The sequence below is a fragment of the Aspergillus candidus genome (assembly GCF_002847045.1).
Source record: "Aspergillus candidus strain CBS 102.13 unplaced genomic scaffold BDW47scaffold_79, whole genome shotgun sequence".
NCBI lineage: Eukaryota > Fungi > Ascomycota > Eurotiomycetes > Eurotiales > Aspergillaceae > Aspergillus > Aspergillus candidus.
In genome coordinates, this window is record NW_020194084.1 from 73,337 (window position 1) to 89,461 (window position 16,125).

The following is a 16,125-nucleotide window of genomic DNA, read 5'->3' on the forward strand; positions in this document are numbered from 1 at the left end:
AATACGTAAGTTAACATCATGGAGTCGACGGCTTAACTCCTACAGCATATCTACGAGAGATTGTGTGAGATTGAAGAACTTTCTGGTATGTGAAGAGAGCGTCCTTCTTTTCGACCTAGGTTTATGGCAAACTTAAGACACATTTTGTATAGTCAATTGACACCTCAAGGCAGCCATGTGCAGCGTGGAAAGATCATGCACAACCATCGCCTTTTCACCGTCACCCACAGTGACTCTGTAGTATGCACTACTATTAAAACTCGCAGCACGCGGCTTGCATAGATTATTATCAGCCGTAATAATCCCTCGGGACCTGTAATATCTAAACTTATTCCTTGCCTGGGATACTGCAGTAAAGTTGTCCCGAAGAAAACACCCGTAGAAACCGGTGGATATTTGCATATTTACTGTTAATATTAGTTATGGCGCAGGTTGGTCAAACCTGTCCATACGTATAACAGTATATAGGGATTCAGCTGGACTTACACTCAATTGGCATGGAAAGTTCCTACCGTACAGACTATTTCAATACTCTACGGACTCGGACTCTTCTAACAAGTAGCTAGAGATCCTCTCCTGTGCGTAAATCATTACCCTTGCATCGGAAAATAGGTAACGTGTGCTACGATATCAGCATCTGTATATTGTGCTATTCTGAGATGACTTCTTTCTCTCCAACCCTGGAGTCTTTACTGAGAGCTTGTTTTCGAGATTAGAAGCCTTTCTCTCCAGGTATGAAGTCAAGATGCTTGATGCCGTTATCATTCATAGAGAGCAAATCTTTCTAGTAAACGAGTTAAGATAGGATCTTTCGGTCTAGTTGAATCGACCTCACAAAAATCCGTGGCAAGCCAGAAAAGAACTCTTACAACATCGTGGAGACCTGATTACCTCACAACCCGTGACATATAAATCCTTTACATTGAAAGAGCTTTTACAATGCATAGACCTCTTTTTAATCTACATGTTTGTTTGCTTGAAGTCACTTGTTCTGACGCACTTTACCAGCTAGTAAAAAGAGAATAACTACAGGCTTTCTTTCATGGGTCTCCGTCGAGCTCATGTCCTTCACTGAAAATAAGTTCTACACCAACCCCCCCTCCTCAATGTGAAGTGAAGGCCACGCGGGTCCGACGCGGAGCCCTGGGGTCATACCCAATCTTGTTACTTAATCTTCACGCTCGGCGACGACTCACGTCCTAACACGGTAAAGAACTCATGATGAACAGCGTCATAAGTTAAATTGCTATTATCATGACACCTGCATATAAGCCCACACGTCCCGTGTTACCTATCTTCAATTCTGTCTCTGGATCTTCTTGTACTTCAACATCTATCAGAAAATCCTCAAACAAGGACGTGTATTTACTACTGAGATCGTGTTTTCTTCCTGATACTACATCTCTACTGACCCGAAGACCCAAAAGAAGAAGAATACGAACAAGCCATGTGTCAAATGATTGTGTTCTGGCATTCCTGCGGCCACCTCTATGCTTCCTATCTGCAGTGTCCTTTCAAAGGGTTAGAAAGACATGAGGACGATCTTGCTACAGCAGCCACTGTCGATGTTAAATGCTGGGCGTGCAAAACGACCGAATGCCCCGTGACCAAAAATCTGAAGACAACCCTTCTGACCGTCGAGCATCTCGAAGTTATACTCGGAGAATCGTCCACTGACCTAGGCTTCCTAGAGTCGGTCATCGGGTTCTACGCACACGGAGACCATTCCCGCTACTGGGACCAGCCAGGACCCCGCAAAGCCGAGTACGTAGTGGACGATCCCTATATGGAGGACATGGGAGCCGAGACCTATCTAGAAGCAGCTGCCCGGACGGGGAAATTCGCATGCAACGCCGGATTTGCCTTTGATTTGGAGATCGCTCAGGCTGCTCGAAACGATCCCCAGAATCACAACAATCTCAATTGGTTTGCGAGAGGCGCTTACTCTACATATCCGTTCTACTATCGATTATCCGATAAGTCCGTGTTTCAGCCCCCAGGAAATGTGGCACGCCCCAAGCCCTTTACTATCTTAGAGGAATCTCTTCACAAGAAACCGACATCGAATCCCAGGTACGGTAATACGGCTACACTTGGTGAAGACAGTCTCCTGGTATTCGCTTTTTACCCTGATGATGGCTCCTTGTCTACAGAGAACAGCCCAACGAGCGAGATACCGCAGCTAAGCAATGATACCACAGGCCCCATCCAGAACGATCTCGAGCTTGGTGATTTGAACAGCATGCTGGCTCTCATGTCAGCAAACGCCAATAGTTCCATGTCTACTGGTGTTGAAAGCCCTGCTGAAAACACGCTCGCAGTTCCCTTCCAGAACAATGTCGTGGCGCCTACTCAGAGCGACGTCGCTGACCCCTTCGTTGAAACTGTCACTAGTTTTGTCCCTAACGTTACAACACCTGCCTTCAACGGAGTTGCCACCCCTTTCCTGGAACGGTTGATTAACTCTATGCAGGATGGTACTGCGGGGCGCACCCAGGGTGAACCCTCAGGCATCCAGACGAACGCAGTTGCTCCCATCCAAGATAACGAAGAACACAATATGGACTACGAGTATACCCCGAACACAGCCATCGACAGCGAATCCAGCTACGACACAGAGCTGCCAATCATTGTCAGCCCCAAGGACGGCTTCGAATTGCCAAACCACGGACATTCTTCCACTGGGGCGCATAGAGAAGGCGAACACTTCAACAACCAACAGCCTCAAGACCCCGAGCGATATCAAAACGCATTTGTATCTTACCAAGCTTACTACCAATTCACCCACTCCACACCCACCTCCACAGCAGAGGCTTTCCCCGAGTCGTCGATGGACCCAACTTCTCCTGAGCTGCCGCCGACCCAGGTTCCCCGTTCTCGGCTTTTTTCTGGGCTTGACGACGTTTCAATGGATGGTAATCCCCCATCTAGCGATACAATCGAGGATTGGTCAACTATCTATGACCAGGATAGTGTGGGGGGTGTGATGCAGGATGATGACGGAGAAGCCGCGAATGAGGCTTACTCTCAGACTGAGGAATAATCCTCTACCGTGTCTTCGATATTGATTGTTTAGCTGGAGCTTTTGATCTGGGGTCTTTGTAGTGACATGCGAAGACTACCTTCATGTTTGTTGTATTTGGGACGCACCTAGGTTGGTTCTTATGGATATGTTTGCTGGAAACCTGGCTTGTCAATTAGTGGGGTGATTTTCTGCAATGAAGGGGAAAGGAAAAGCAATACTTCTGCAAAATTCATGACAGATAGGAAAAGAAGAGAAACCATATTCAAATAACGTTCTTTCTATGATTGTATAGTAGACTTTCAAGTTGGTGCTGTCTTACTGTATCTCCGCGTCACATACTCCAGAACAGACCAAATACTGGAGTCCACATCTTCATATTTCGGCCATACTTCCTTCATCTTCTGCCGTTCGTAAACACTCAATCCATACACAATAAAGCTGTATACCAAGTTCATAAGTCATATATAGCAGTCTTTCATTCGTGATATCAAGACTTCTTCACTGTTGTTTCAAGCGGGGAAGTAGACAAACAGTGCAAACACTGGTAACCAGATGAACACCCGCTTACCTGGAATCCCCCGGCATGACCTTACCCGATTGGTAAACACCGCGGTAAACATAGACATCACCAGCCACATGTATTCTCGGCTCGTCCGAGGCCCCCCCCCAGCCCTGCGCAAAGCTCCCTCCTTTCTTACTCAACACCCCTTTGTATTCTATGATTCCCCTCAATCCAGCCTCCCTTTTTTCTTGCTTCCAATCCAACGCTCGTGAGATGTGATTTGAATGCATTGCAACCCACAAAGTTCTATGCGCCACCTCTAATATTGCCCATCAGCGACCGCAATGTCTTACCGTCAAGATCCTCGTCGGCGGGTCGCACCTGGCACCGGTTTCAGCTCCTCAGGGCGACGAACTGTCCTAGGATACTACGCCCCTCTAGCTTTAACTGTCAGCGTGGCGGCAATCGGCATTGCGGCGTGGATCTGGAGTGAACGCAGTGAAGATGACGATGATGAACGCGACCAACCCGGGGACGACAATCGCATCCCCGCGTCCGGTACCGGTGGGGGCGTCTACCCTCCCGACGCATATCCTGACGGTTTCGCCAGGGCAGAAGAGGGCGAGGGCCTCCCCGGCGACCCTGGCGTGATGGCCCGCTGGCAGGGAGCTTTGCGCCGCACCCCCAGTCCTCAGCAGATCTTCGACGGCGCAAGCAAAAAGGTTGCCGCTGGCGTGGCTGCTGCGGGAGCGTTTGTCGGTGGTGCTCTGACCTCGATCCGAGAGGAAGACCGAAGGGACTTTGAGGATCATTCTCGGTGGTCCGAAGAGGTGGAATCTAGAAATCAGCGCAGGGACCAGCCTCCTGCCCCGTCTATGAGTGGAGCGCTCCCGAGTCGCGGAGTCGGTAGCGCCGATAGAAAGAAGACGGTAGCGATTGTGGTCTCGTCGGAGTCTTTACCGGCTGACCCTGAAGATATAACATCCGACCATGTGGTAAGTCATATCGTCCCTGGTCCAACCTCCTTTTTTAAAGTGTCGCCTGCTGATTAGGACAGTCCATTCTTTCCCACCTCCCTGAACATGTCACCCCCGAGACGGCTAAAATCTTCGTCATGATCTATGCGCCCGGCCTCAAACATGCTCCCCACCAGGGGAATGATTCCCGCCCTACATTGTCCGTCGCTTCGTCGTATTCGAACATTGCCCACGAAGAAGCTGCCTCTGCCGATCTTGCCAGCGGCGACTTGGCCTCCCCCGGTTCCCACCACGGAGATGAGAGCGAGGATACCTCGCCGCTTTTCAAGACCCTTTACACCCAAGCCCAAGCAATCGTTGAGAAGGAGACCACCATAATGGCGTTCAGCACGCCCGGAGGTTACGTGCACCTGGTGCGCCACATTTCGCCCGAAATTGTGTATGTCCAAGAGTCCTTGACCGGGAAAGAGGGGAGCGCCGCACAGCACATCTCTGGCTGGGTCCGACAGGTCGTGGTCGTGGTCGGTGATCGCGGTGGTCTAATCGACAGCGAGGATGAGTCGGCCCTGGCAGACAAAGGCGAGAATTGGTGGGAAAAGGAAGGCATGACGGGTATCGGCAAACGGATTGACGTTGTTGATGTGCTCCGTGTGGGCGATGATTGGCGACGAAGGGTGGCTGGCTTTGACTAAATGGCTGAAGTGATGCCCACACGGTCTCTATATGAGACACTGTTGATATGCTGGGCTATTACTTGGATGTTTATATGACTTGTTCTTTTCTGTTTCTTTTTATCTTTACCTGACGATTGATTTGATTCCCCTTAATGAAATGCGTATGCTCGCGTGATGCGTGCATTCATGCAATAATGATTGTGTAACTTCTACTTTTTACAAAACAATTCATCTCAATAGATAAATGTACATCAAGCAGCCCCACCAACCTTTGAACCTTTGTCTACTGCTTTATTCCATCCTCATTCATCCAGGATTGAATGACTACAAGTCATGTGACAAGGCTCCCCAGATGCCGCTAAACCCCATGCAGGCATCACGTGTCCCGACCTCCTTCACGCCCGCGGCTTGGCATCACCAAACTCCCTCTGACGAGCCACCGCAGTCGACGGGAATCAGCTTCGCCGCATCTCCCCTGCACTCCTTCGCAGGTTTTTGGTCTATGGCCGTCCGTATCCTTTTCTCCTAGCGGCTCCGGGCTTGGTGCAAATTTTCGATTCAGCTCCGGCGTGTTTGTTGCGGCGCGGTGGCACCCTCAGCTCCCCACATGTCTCGCGCCCCGGTCATATCATCTACGATTTCCGGAGTTCGGCTTCCCACCATCGTCATCCGATCTGCCCTTCCGAGAAGTCGCATTCGCAAGATACCGACTATAATCGCGTCGCACACTCTCTACCGGCAACATGGCGACCGCGATCTCTAATCATACCTCTCACCCGCCGAAGATGAAGCGACCGCCCCCGCCTTTTCCCCAGACGGGAGTGAATGGCGTCAAGGCTCAGCAGTCCTCCTCCCCGCAGCCTGCCTCGAAACAGCTTCCGGGTTCGAATCATACCACCTCCGCTAGCTCTATCGGGCCACCGATTACAAACGGCGCCAATGGCGCCGTCGATTCGAAAGGTGCCCCCGGCAAGGGACCCCTGAATAAATCGAGGAAGGATGCGCAGAAGGCGAATGATCCAGCCGCGCGGATACCAAAGCATTTGGTAAAACCATTGTCAACCGACATTGAGCGTCGGCTGGGCAAGAAGTGTCCCGAGCCTTATGGTGAGACCTCGCAATGCTGTGTGCGGAGAACCCCTGTTTACTGACACTCGCGCGCCCGTCAAAAGTCAAAACAACTTCCTATATCCTTAAGAAATTCTCAAAATGTCCGCCATCCCTTATCGTACACCTTCATCCGACACACTTCCGTTTCGAGCAGCAGGACGGAAGCTTTCCCTACAATTCCGAAATGAAAGTCATCATTGAGCATATCCGTGCTGGGACCGTCCCGCACGATATGATGGAGGAGCTGCTGCGGGCTAATGTTCGCTTTTACGAAGGTGATTCCCACATTGCATGGACGACGAGCTGTGAACTGTGACTGATTCTTTCTTTTTTTCTTTCTTAGGCTGTCTGATTGTTCGTGTGGTCGATCACAAGTCGGCGGTGGCGCAGGCGAGGAAATCGGCCGCAAAGTCGTCGAACGAGAATAACGCCCCCTTTTCAATCCACAATTACAACGAGCACATCACTCCGTCGGCTTTTGTACCATACCCGAAGCAGAACCAATTGACTTCGGAGAAACCAAGCTCGAAAGAATCCGTGTCAAACCAGTCTGATGCCAAGGCTAATGGCGGCGATCCGTCGACTTCTCCCGCCGCAGGAAATGAGTCAACATCTACCCAGCGAAATCAGTCTCCTCCGAAGCCTCGTGTTTTCACCACTGTCCTTCACCCTACCCCCCGTTCTTTGCAGGCAGAGCTCACTCTGCTTGCCACTACACCCGATCCACGAGCCGCGAAACAGACCAATCAAAGTTCGGCGACCTCTGCTCCGGGAGCGTCATCTGGCCAGACCGACCGCGGGCATGTCGCAAAGAAACAGAAAATGCTGGTTGAGCCGTCGGAGCTCGTGGAATGCGAATCTAAGCTTACGAGGGCGCTGGCACCGCCCCTCTTCCTGGAACCTGTTAATAATTTTGATGCTGTTCAAGATCTCCTGAAATACATGGAAAGCCCTCTGCACCGCGATCCGCCGCCGTCACCGAAGAGGAGAAAGAGGACTGTGGCCGAGCTTGCCGCGGACGAGGCGTTGGCCGCCGAAGAAGAACGATTTATGCTTATCATGGATGATCGCCTGGAGCCTACGACGTCAGGAGGCGCAGGTGCGACGAAATCTACTGTCGATGAGGCCGGTGGCGGGGCACCTTTCGAACCGCGCTTTTCGAGATTCAAGACCTTGGAGAATATCCGCATGCAGCACGAGGAGAAGGCGAAACGCGAACACGAAAACAAGCTCAAACAGGAGATGGTCAAGAGACAGCAGCAGCAGGAGCAGGAGCGAGAACGCCGTCGCCTCATGGAACAACGACAAGCGGAAGAACATGCCAAGGAGGAAACTCGAAGGCAACAGTTGGCTGCCCAGCAGGCACAGGCACAGCTTGCAGCAACCCAGCAACAAAATCGGCACATCATGGCACAAGCCAACGGGGTCAGTCAAGGGCAGCAGTCCTCGCCAGTGGTCCGCCAGCAAACACCCCACAATACCTCATCGCCTCTTGTTAGCGTTCCAATGAGTATGACACCGTCGATGCAGGGTGCAGGGAGTCCACCAAGACCACCGTCTGCTCTACAGCATGCTCACCCCAATGTCATGAGCCACCCCATGGCAGCTTCGCGAAGTCAACAAGGACAGAGCCGTCACGGAACTCCGCAGATGACCCAGGGAACACCAGCCATGTCTCATGCAACCCCCATTATGCGGAATGTAACGCCCACCCAACGCATGAGCCACGCCAGCCCGAACCGTCCCTCGATGGCCCCGACCCCCGTTGTGAACCAGTCGATGATGGGAACTCCGCAGATGGCTGGTGGGATGGGCCTTACGCCTCAGCAGCAGCAGATATTAATGCAACAGAGACAGCAAATGCTAGCTCAACAGAGCCAGCTGACACCGCAGCAGTTGGCTCAACTGCAGGCCAGCGCCCATGCCCAGCAAAATATCCAATCGCACCAGCATAATATGATCCAGGCTCAACACCATAATCAGCAGATGCAGCAACAGAAGGTTCAAAATCCGCAGGCATACCAAGCTCAGTTGATGCGGGCGCAGCTTGCGCAAATGCAGATTGTTCAACAGCAGCAGCAGCAACAACAACAGCAGCAGCAGCAGCAACAGCAACAACCGCAACAACCGCAGGCGCAACCTCACCCCCAACCTCAACCTCAACCTCAACCACAGCCGCAGGCCCCGCAGCCGCAACAAGGTCAAATGCACCAGGCCAGCCCGCAGTTGAACTCTCAGCAACAGATGTTAATGGCAGCTGCTCAAGCCAACGGAGGCCAAATCCCACAGCATCTCCAAGGAATCAACCGGGCCCAGGGCGCCATGGCCCAACGGTACAATCACCTTTACCAGCAGCGCTTATTGCAGTTGCGGCACAGCATGGCAAACCGTCTCATGGCACAATTCGGGCCTCCTACGCAATACCCACCGAACGTCTCACACCAGTACCAAGTAGGGCTGGAACAGACAGCCAAGACATGGATCCAGGAGATCATCCGACGCGAACGCGAAATGGCCCAGCAACAACGCGCCAATCAGGCTGCGGCCGTCCAGGCCCAGGCGATGCAGCAACAGCATCAGCAAAACATGATGCAGGGCGGCATGGGCAAGTAGGCATGGCGTCTTTTGAACTCATACCCCCGCCACATGCACACCTCCATCCTTCACCTCTATGCCTATCCTTCTTGTTCTATCTATCTAGACATCACATCACTGTCGACAGCGAACCGGACTCAACAGGGTCCCAACTTCTTCATGTTATTGGGCTATGTACACGGGACTATGTGTTTTGCTATAAAACAGGGCGGCGTTTAACAAACGATCGATCGACACTCGATCTTGGAGTTCATCATTTTCCCCTTCAATTTGCTTTTCTTCATTCCATTCTACCCTTTCCTATTCTATTCTATTTTTATCTTTATTTTATTTTTCGTTTTGTACCACTTGGGAAGCGTGGGTTCGGTTGGCTGGGATAGCCTGGTTGGTCGGTCGGTCGGTTGGTAGGTTTTGTTAGCTGGCTGATTACTTACTTACTTACTCGCTTACTTACTTACTTGCTTGCTTTGCTTCGCTTGAATTTCAAGCCCGGGAATGGAGAGCAAGAAACAGACTTGATACCATTTTGTACAGATGCTCCCCCGTTTTGCACTTTTTTGTCGTTATAATGAGATTTGATCTTCTTTTATTACTGATTGTCTAGTATTTAGTGCTGCAGGGGCGCTATTCTGAATATATCACTTCTTTGACTGGATTTTGTAGTGTTGTGATGTATGTTGTAGTGTCGAGTTTATTGAGGATTATTCCGTAGTGAATATCCCAAGTCCACGGGGATAGTCACTGCTATAATTACTAGTAGATGATATTAAACTATCTTTAATACGGGCATGGTTTGATATAGCTGTTGTAGAAAGATTTTCCGAGAATTATTGTTGTATATATATATACACCTGTGCTATTTAGACAGGTATATATACCACAAACATTGCTCCAAACTGGTGTATCAGAGCATAACAACAACTACAACAATGCAGGATAAATGTAGACCTAATATATACTATCATCCGCTTGAATAGAACTAAAGTAGATTAACATTTCAGTCATGACGTGGAATATATGGTCCTGTCACTCACTTCGGAGTTGACTATTTTGATATCTATATCTAAGTCACTAGAAACTTATCACTATCTCTGGGAGGAAACTGTAGAATTACTCCAGGAAAATTGCAAATTCATGAACAATAGATATACTTGCTTCTACGTCCACGATTAAATATATAGTACTCTACACCGAGAACGTAATTGTTGTAGAGAACTGTCATGTTTACCACGCTAGATATTTCCCGTCCTAGATGTTTCCCACACTAGACATTCACTACTGCTAGATACCTTTCCACAATATAAACTCCTTGAGCTTTCCCCCTTGTGCTACATATCCATTAGGACCAAGTTACACCAGTCCATTGAATGACTTGCTACACTGTTGCCTCCAACTAACCACCTAAAGAAAGGAGCAACTGCTGCCTTCTCCCCCTCCATGAAGTCCCAAGCAACCAAATAAGAAACTCACGCACTCACTCACCGACTACTCAAGTCAGCGAGCAAGTAACTGACCAACCAACTATGGTCTAGTCTAACCTAGCCCACCTAGTTGACTGTCCCAACCTACCTACCTACCTACCTACCTACCTATCCAATTACTAACAAAAACGACATAGATTCTTCGGTGCAACACGCCACCGCATTTCCCAATACAAAGATAGACAGACAGACAGCCACCAGGCAGCCAACCAGACAGTCAATCACCAGCCAGTCAACCAGCGAGTCAACCAGCCCAAGCAATCTCAAACCAATTACGCTCAACATAGCGTGCGTGCGTGCGTTCGTGCGTTCGTTCATGCGCGCGTACATACTTGGATCTCCGCCGCATGTTACATGCATATCGAACTATGCATGGCGACCGTCGTGTTGCAGTTAGAGGATTGTCTGCCTGCCAGCCTGCCAGCCTGCCATCTACTTTTTATTTTTTTTTTTTCTACCTGCAGTAGTGGCTCTCCTCGGTGAGTGACTGTTACTGGTACTGTTGTTAATGTAAGCGTCACGAGGGTAAGTGATGCCAACTACATGACTACTTCAAACCTAGACAGTTCCATAGCTACTACTTCTTTCCATACCATGACATACTATAACCAGCATATACACATATACACATCCAGTTCCCCACCCTCCAACATAACAAAGACAAAAGGTGCAGAGATTATCACTACCCGCGGGAATAATCTCCAACAGAGGGTCAAGGCCAGAACCCGCGCCCAATGACACAAACTTATTATCGGCATATCCACCGATGCAAGAAGGTGGGCTTGTCGTGCTACTCTTTTTTTAGGCCGTCCTTCCCATTCATTCATTTCATTCCAGTGCGAGCTAGACGCAGAGGACCCGCTTGTGGATGATTCCAGAGGACTGACTCACCTCTACTTCCTAATCCCAATCCCCAACCACCCCCAACCCCGATGCTATCTATGAACGGGTTCATTTCCTCGGGGAGAAAAAAAAGAGACTAGCTACTCACCGATAAGTCAATACGGTAGGTAGGTAGGTAGGTAGGTAGGTAGGTATGTGTGTATCCTCAAGAATAAGCTCGACCCTATTACAGTAGGGCAATATACGCGTGAGTCAATCGACAAAACAGTTGAAGCCGCGAAAGGCCCAAACCAAGAAACCAGCTCCAATCGGCTTGTCTACCTAGGTATCTAGTACCCAGCTAGTCTATAGTCATTAGTGAGGTATGAAAAAGTAAATAAAGCAAAATGACGTAGTGGAGAATGGGAGTACTACCACCTGATGGACGGTCACGCAAGGACGCAATGACCAGCGGTTAGTGGGTTACTCCAGCGTTTGATTTATTTATTTATTATTATTATAGCGACTCATTAATTTGTCCTTTTTTTTATTTTGCTTTTCTGAGGAAGAAGAGTCCACAGGCCGTTTGTTGTCTATCCACACCCCCAACGGGGAAAAAGATAAGCATGGACGCACGAGACGTAGGATTTAGGATTGGGGGGCGGTGATGATTATTTCCCAGGATGATCCATGTTACTTACCACCGAGTAGGTAGATAGATTGATTTGATTTGGTCTGGGTATTGTTCCACCCCCACACACCGATGGGCTTTCAAGAACCGGGAATGGAGATGCAATGCAATGCAACCCAAATCAATGATATTGATTCGAGCTTGGAAGACGCAGGCTGACTGCCATGGTGGCGAGAACGGACGAAAAACAAGAACAGAAATAAAATAAAAATGAATAACAAGAAGCACCACCTCCCGGGGACGCAAGGGGGTAATTAGGTGGGAGGTGGGAGGGGAAAAGCCAAAGGCACAGATTGCGCCCGCCTTTGAATCTAGCTGGCTGGTTCCATGGTAGGGTGGTAGGGTAGTAAGTAGAACGCCTGAGGTAATTTGCCTTTGCCTGCGACAGATACCTACTGGTAAGTGGCTCATTGGGCCCCGCCGTTCGTGCCCTGCATAAAAATCGACGAGATAGGGATAGGTCGAAGCATGGGGGAGGAGGCTGCATCGCAGATGAGACATGGGAGAGTTATTGAGAGAGGGGACAGGGAGAGACTGGTTCGTCCTCTGATCATGGTGTAGATCTTGATGGAAATCATCCGAGTCTGCCCCCCCCTATATTGGTTTCCAATGGCCGTTAATCCGCCTAGAAGGATGTTCTCGACTCCGAGAACTTCGAAAACAGAAAAGTGTAAAGCCTGTTTCATGCACGACTATTGATCAACGTAACCCCAATAACTCTACCCCTGTACGTACCTGCAGCAAAAAGGCAGGGACAAAAAATGGAAGACAAAAATAAACGAGAGAACCAAAGAAGAAGATATGGACTAATGTCGGAATTTCCGTATTCAGTCTGCAGTCCCACACACCACTTCCCTGCTTGTTAGGACTAGAGTTTAGTAGATCGCGCAATTTCTCCAATTAGGATAGGATGACTTTCCATTTGTCACCGGGCAACTGCTCGAAGCTACCAAGTCTTGCTATTATCAGCAAATGCATTGTGTAGGATACGTGATCCCTATAAACTGGTAGGCTGGTAGGTACACAGTGGCTAATCATGCCTCGTTAATTCCCCGCTGCTGTTCTTCGATCGGTCTATAGAGACCATTCGCTCTGCAGTGAACACTTGGCGCTGAGTGTCCTTAAAGCGAGGAGATCCGTCATCAGATGCCTATTCTAGAAGCGTTGGTTCCTGGTGTTGTACGTATCGTGCCTGGTCGGCCCATTATTTGGAGACGATCGGACAAATGTACGGCTGGTAGGGACTTTTTTCTCCATAGCCCCCCAGCGCCATACAGACAATAGAAGGAAATTGACAGATAGGTCCATCTGAGGGTGGATGAGAAACTAGGATTTAGCTAGTTAGCTTAGCCCTGCGTAGACCCATGTCGAATGAAACCTCAGCATTGGCATAGATCCCGACGCAGGAACTAGAACGATTGGCACTATGCATGATCCCTGTTTTCCGTTTCGATTAATATACTCTTTTTTTTTCACAATGTTGACAGTGACTATTATTGGTGCTTCGTCAAACCGTTGGGATTCAATAGTTCGTGGATATTGGTCGTCTAAGACACCAATCGAAAGGTCACGCCGTCCCAAAAAAAGTACCCAGAAGCTCAGCACATCCTAGGGACTGGTTTTTCCTTGCTATAGCTGATCAATATATTGATTGGATGGGGGCACCTACCTATACTAGAATGCTTGAAACAAGATTCACTTATGACCTTGGCGACCCCGCCCATGGAGCTTGAACAAGGGACGGAAAGGAAGAAGAGAAATATAGCGACGTACAACTAGGGAGAAATCCGGGGACGCGTTTAATTGTCCGGCTGATCCTTGCTGCATACAGGGCCCGTGTTGCAGGGGCTTTGCATCCCAGGTTCGTAAATAATCAATCTATCTGGTGGCGGGCCTATTTTCCTCTTGGAGATGAAATGAGCGGGGTATTTAATAATTTCTTGGCGATTTGGACAAGGGTAGTGTAACGTCATCTACCATTTTCTGCTAGGAACCCCAGTCACAGCCCTATATTCACTGAGCTGGCCATTCTAGAAAGGATATGGTGACGAATCATCAACCGTTGAACGGGAATTTAGCACGTTGGGTCACCATCCTGCTGTGGTTGATACTGACTGTGTTTACCGGCTATGTCGAGTGGGTTGGTTGCCTTTCGGCCAGTGTGCGTCTCCCGGGAAAAGAGATGCGGTTCCGAACCAAGCCAGCTCCTTCGGTCCCTTCGGCGGACAGCCGGCATGGGTTATCGATAATTGAACTGTATGCCGCATCTCCCGATACTTCCTTGCCCCCTTCTGTGCCTTCGTTAGAATTGGCTATTGCGATGCCCTTCCATAAGGCTCTACGTGTAAACAGCGCTAGGCTGAAGTGTTTGGTTGACTCGTAAAGTCGTAAACGTAGATATGATAAGAAATTGGTCAAGGACCCACGAAATGACTTTCTCCTGTCGCCGAGCCGGTTGCGTAGATCAGCGTATGGTGCTGACTGTACCCGTCGAACTATACATCACCAGGGTTTCGATGGGGTTGACGGACGATCAGTGGGTTTTTGTCCTGATATGGCAACAGCCGAAGCCTTTTCAAATGCCGAACCATTATACCACAACGTAATCCCGTATATACGTTTCTGCTGTCGAGACAGGGATAGAGAAAGTTCTGACCGAAAAAGAAGAATCACTGTTGTAACCAGTCACATGTGGCTCATCAGTGTGGCTTGTGGCGAGGTAGGAGGGGAATGCTTCATTGCCGAAGGGAACCTCTGTAGCGGCCCAAGATCAATAATATTGGCAATCTAGCTTCCGTCTTGCCTGATGTGACTTCCCCTTGAACAGATCAGCCGAGGGACCTCGGGATAATTGGAACGCAGGTCGATGCATCGGATCCCCTATTTCCAAAATCTATTCATGGCACAAAGCACACAGTGAGGGCTGATAATGGACTACGAAAATGCACCTCTAAGGCTTGTGGGTGACTTTTACTCGAATATGAGATGACGGGGCGGTGCACTAGCAAGAATCTGACGGATTGCTTCGCAGGGGAGCAATCAGATATTCCCCACTCGGTCTCCTGCCAAGGCCTTGGATCATGGCGTATGGGGCACATGTCGGTCATGTAGTTCACGATATTCTGGTCAAATTCTGCTGAGCGGTCATTGAGGTCTACGTCGTTTGTATCCAATAGAATAGTTGATGAAAGAAGGGTCCATTTCTTTGCTATGATCAACAATTGCCGACGGTATCAATGGGGTCCAATGACTTTGTGTTTAGTACGCTTCGAATGCGTCAAAGAGGTATTGTCGAGAATGGCCTTGACTCTGGCTGGCTGGCAAAAATCTCCAGCCAAAGTTCTATCATCCGTAGGAAGCTTGGCACAGGGATAACAGGCTACATCATGCGTGCAACGTCCTAGGCGATTGGCTCAAGTTGCCAAATCGCGACACGAGAAGCTCCCCGCGGCTCGTGGACATTGTAACAATGTAGCAATATGTATATAGAATACGATGTAGTCTGGAAAAAACAAGACGCAGGTGATGCTTTCACGAGACGGTGGCTTTCGTAGATTAAACTTCTGTATATTTTGATGCAAACCTCCCGCCCGGAAAAGACAAGCAATCGCCAATGTAGCTGCTGAGCTCAGTGGCAATTCGGCTCAAACGAGACGGAATGTGACTTTGGTTCTGTTTCGGTCCACCAGACAGTAGATTCCAGGGGACCCTCCGATAGCTTGATTGGTGGATATTGGGCATTTGGTCTTGCAGGAGGGTCAGGCCACTCTGGTAGGTTTAACATCAAATTGACGCGTGACAGGTCAAAACTTTGCTGGTCTTGTCTTGGCCAAGGTGGCTCGCCATTTGACCGCTGACTGGTAGTGCTAGAGGGCCAAAGCAGCCGTCGGCCAACCTGGCGACCGAACAAAAATGAGGGGCTATGGGAGAGAAGGATTGTTGACCGGTCATTGGATGGCCTTGGAGCGGAAAGCGATTGCCGTTGTGACGGTGTGGATGGTGGTAGGTATGTGACCATCTTGGGAAGTCAGCCAGCCCGGGGTCGCACATCCCCACATTCCAATGGGTGGGACTTTCGTAAGTCAGATAGGGTGTAAAGTACCTGGTACCCAGACACTGAGTACGAGACTATTACTCGGTATCCGTACTGAGACTGTAAATCATCGGAGGGTTCCTGGGACGGCGGTTGGGGAACAGTTGGAGAGCGTGGCTGTTTGCCCGGCCGGTGACTGGTCGATCCTCTGCTGG

At 49.6% G+C, this 16,125-nt stretch overlaps 3 protein-coding genes across 3 annotated transcripts; all 3 read left to right on the top strand.

The window, feature by feature from the left end:
• Positions 1–1,447: 1,447 nt before the first annotated feature.
• Positions 1,448–3,043, top strand: BDW47DRAFT_134789 (uncharacterized protein; the record flags this gene model as incomplete). Its single annotated transcript, XM_024818167.1, has 1 exon — positions 1,448–3,043. The coding sequence occupies one exon, from the start codon at positions 1,448–1,450 to the stop codon at positions 3,041–3,043; it is 1,596 nt and encodes a 531-aa protein (XP_024667790.1).
• Positions 3,044–3,700: 657 nt separating this feature from the next.
• On the top strand, positions 3,701–5,367 carry BDW47DRAFT_87245 (uncharacterized protein). Its single transcript, XM_024820091.1, has 2 exons — positions 3,701–4,522; positions 4,585–5,367. The coding sequence occupies exons 1-2, from the start codon at positions 3,872–3,874 to the stop codon at positions 5,194–5,196; spliced, it is 1,263 nt and encodes a 420-aa protein (XP_024667791.1). The 5' UTR covers positions 3,701–3,871; the 3' UTR covers positions 5,197–5,367.
• A 262-nt stretch (positions 5,368–5,629) lies between these two features.
• BDW47DRAFT_113417 (uncharacterized protein) lies at positions 5,630–9,509 on the top strand. Its single transcript, XM_024814412.1, has 3 exons — positions 5,630–6,285; positions 6,351–6,563; positions 6,632–9,509. The coding sequence occupies exons 1-3, from the start codon at positions 5,922–5,924 to the stop codon at positions 8,899–8,901; spliced, it is 2,847 nt and encodes a 948-aa protein (XP_024667792.1). The 5' UTR covers positions 5,630–5,921; the 3' UTR covers positions 8,902–9,509.
• Positions 9,510–16,125: the final 6,616 nt, after the last annotated feature.